This window comes from Empidonax traillii, unplaced genomic scaffold (assembly GCF_003031625.1).
Source record: "Empidonax traillii isolate 1590-97213 ecotype Southwest subspecies unplaced genomic scaffold, ASM303162v1 scaffold2648:size28380, whole genome shotgun sequence".
Taxonomy (NCBI): domain Eukaryota; kingdom Metazoa; phylum Chordata; class Aves; order Passeriformes; family Tyrannidae; genus Empidonax; species Empidonax traillii.
In genome coordinates this window covers 12,861-16,048 of record NW_020957841.1, presented here as the reverse complement: position 1 = coordinate 16,048, position 3,188 = coordinate 12,861, and the positions used below count along the sequence as shown (strand labels likewise).

The 3,188-nt window shown below is 53.1% G+C and overlaps 1 protein-coding gene across 1 annotated transcript in view; it reads left to right on the top strand.

Annotated features, from left to right (window-relative positions):
* The window catches only part of LOC114072112 (feather keratin Cos2-2-like), an 828-nt gene extending 658 nt beyond the window's left edge, over positions 1-170 (top strand). Inside the window, exon 2 of the mRNA XM_027910031.1 lies at positions 1-170. Within this exon, the coding sequence (XP_027765832.1) occupies positions 1-170 (170 nt within the window).
* Positions 171-3,188: the final 3,018 nt, after the last annotated feature.

Sequence of the window (3,188 nt, the reverse complement as noted above, 5' to 3'; positions counted from 1 at the left end):
TGCCCGGGCCCATCCTCAGCTCCTTCCCACAGAACACCGCCGTGGGATCCTCCACCTCCGCTGCCGTTGGCAGCATCCTCAGCTGTGACGGAGTGCCCATCAACTCCGGGGGCTTTGACCTCTCCTGCATCACCAGCCCCTACTGTGGCACAAGGTGTCCCCACTCCTAAAGCCACTGGTGGTGCCTGAACAAGGACCCCCAGGAACCCAGAAGCTGATACTGGACTAAGGACAGAGCTCTTGGCCATGGGTTTTGGAGACGCTGAGCATCCAGTGCTGCCCTTCCAAACGAGGCCAGCTGGGGCTCCCTAAAACCATGGCCAGTGTCCAACTTCCCTGCCTTACTCTCTCTCCCACCTCCTTCTCATCTTCTGAACTTCTGGGCTGTAGGAACCCCAAAGCCAGCTTGGGGGTTCTGCTGGCCCCTGTCTCTTCCTGAGACAGGAAGATGGATGACCTGGAGGTGATGAGTGCAGACTTTCTGCAGCTCCTGGTGCTCTTTCTGCCCTGGTCACCTCCTCTTTGGGGGAACTTGTTCCCCTCCTCAGAATCACTTAAGTTCTCTGCATCCCAGAGAAGATAAAAGCATCACCAGCAGGACAAGGGACCTGATCCTTCCGCTCTGCTGAGTTCTGGTGAGATCATCAGTGCAGTGCTGCCTCCAGCCCTGTGCTGCCCAGTACAAGAGAAATGTCAGAGTTAGCCCAGCAAAATGGTGCAGTGACTGGAGCATCTTTCCTATGAGGATGGGCTGAGAGGGCTGGCAGTGATCAGCCTGGGGCAGAGAAGGCTTGTGGGGGATCTTGGCAATGTGTAAAAATAGCTGATGAGAGGGAATTAATTTCTAAATGAAAGTCATCTGAGTCAAGCATGCTTAGGACTCCCTCCCTTTCTCTGTCGTAGGAGGCTCTGTGTAGAGAGAAGCTGAAGTTGTTAACATGCTCAGACCAAGGAAAGACACCAAACTGTGATCCTTACTGTGTTCTGCATTTGCAAGTGCCAGAAGGATGATTTTCAGCACTGGGAGTTTCATCTCTGGGCACTCAGGCCACAGCTGGGCTCCTCACAGCCCTCCCAGCCAGAAGGGGCTTTAAGCATTCCCTCTGGCAGACACAGCCTGGTGAGAGGCACTGCCTGTCACCTCCAGGTTCAGTGCCAAAGGAGCCTGGAGCACCTGGAAGTTCAGGGAGGAGTCTGAAGGAGGAGACCAAGCAGTCTGCTGTCAGGCAATAGGAGGCTGCAGGTGGCTTTGCTGCCTTTTGCTCCTCCTGGAGTTCACAACCAGCACAACCAGCCCCCTCCATGGGAAAAGTGTCCCTGGTGAACTTCTCTTGCCATCCAGTGCCCAGACAGAGACCGAGGCCTGCACCCCACTGTGCCAGGGCTGGAGACAGGCGCCTTTGCAGCCCCTGATGGTACCTGGAGCAGGGGCCTGACTCCCTCACAGGGAGTTTCTCTCTCTTCTCAAATGCCTCCAAATTTCATCTACTGTTAACATCCCACCCAGAGTCAGCCACACTGATTCTCTCTGGCAGGAGAGGACAAGGCCTTCTTTAAAAGCATCATCTCTCCATCTCTTCAGGTATCAAAATTGACTCATTTTTCTGGAGATGACACCTCCCAGAAGAAGGAGAAGAGAGAGTGATGTTATAAACTACTGGGTATCTTTGCCTCCAATGGAATCAGGAATCATTAGGGGTTCAGTGGAAAAAGTATTGTGGGATAGTACAAGACATGGGATGCTTAGAAGAAGCTGTAGAGACAGGGAAAGGGAAGGATCCAGGCATTTTGGTCTGCAGCAAGTGTGGGGAAACAGATGGAGACAGGGATGAGAGGGGCGAATGATGTGGGAATATGTGTCTGATCCATGTGCTGACCTGGCCACGCCTGTTGCTCTGTCTTGGTTGCCCACCTGCCAGTAGTTCCCTGTAAACAGAGTTATCAAGCCCAGCTGGAGCAGGGAGAAGGACTGATCCTTCCCTCTGTGCTTTGGAAGCCTCTGACCATGGGCTTTGAACAGTTCTGAAAGCTACTGTAGCCACATAGAGTTCCCTGGGGACCTACTGGAGCCCTCAGCCTCTTTCCAGAGGCCTCCTACCAGCTCTCATGCACCTCAGACCCCTGACCCCTCAGGGTGACTTAGCAAATCTGATGCTCAACTACTCATCAGGTAGGAACCTCCTCCCCTTGAGGCTGAGTCTGTGTGTTGAGTCCAGCTTTAACCTCGTCTCCTAGACCAACTCTGAAGCTTAGGAGACCTATAAAACTCAGTCTCAACACTGAGACTTGTGGGGGCACTTGAAGGTGCCCATGACACGGACATTCCTTTCTTCTGTGAGTGAGGAGCCTGAACTCCTGACTGTGTGGGACGACTTTGTAACACTGTCAGGAACGTTTTGAAAGCTCTGTGAAAGCCTGTATCGGGAGGACTCAATTTTCAATTGTATATCTGTTGAAAGGAAAGCCAGTCTCTATCATTTATCATCATTCCTGATGTTCCAGAGGACTGGAAGATGGTCACTGTGACACCTATCCATAAGAATGGCTGGAAGGAGGATCTGGAGAAGTCCAGGCCTGTCAGGCTGACCTCAGAGCCTGGCAGGATTATGGAGCAGATCACCTTGAGTGAGATCATGTGGGGAGATCAGACACAGCCAGCAAGGGTTTAGGAAGGGCAGGTCCTGTCTGACCAACCTGATCTCCTTTCATGATCAGGTGACCCGTCTGGTGGGTGAGGGGAAGGCTGTGAATGTGTCTGTCTGGATTTTAGCAAAGCCTTGGACACCTTCTCCCATGGCACAATCTTGGAAAAGGCTTGGACAGGACACTCTGTGCTGGGTTAGGAACTGGCTGGAGGGCCAGGCCCAGGGAGTGGTGGGGAACGGGGCTGCATCCAGTGGGATCTGGTCACCAGTGGTGTCCCCAGGGATCAGTACTGGGCCCAGTTCTGTTTAATATCTTTACTGATGATCTGGATGAGGGCACTGAGTGTACCATTAGCAAATTTGCAGATGATACAAAGCTGGGGGGAGTGTTGATCTGCTGGAAGGCAGGAGGGCTCTGCAGAGGGACCTGGACAAGCTGGATCCATGGTCTGATTCCAAGGGGATGAGGTTCAACCAGGTCAAGTGCCAGCTCCTTCATTTTGGCCACAACAACCCCCTGCAGCCCCACGGGCTGGGGACAGA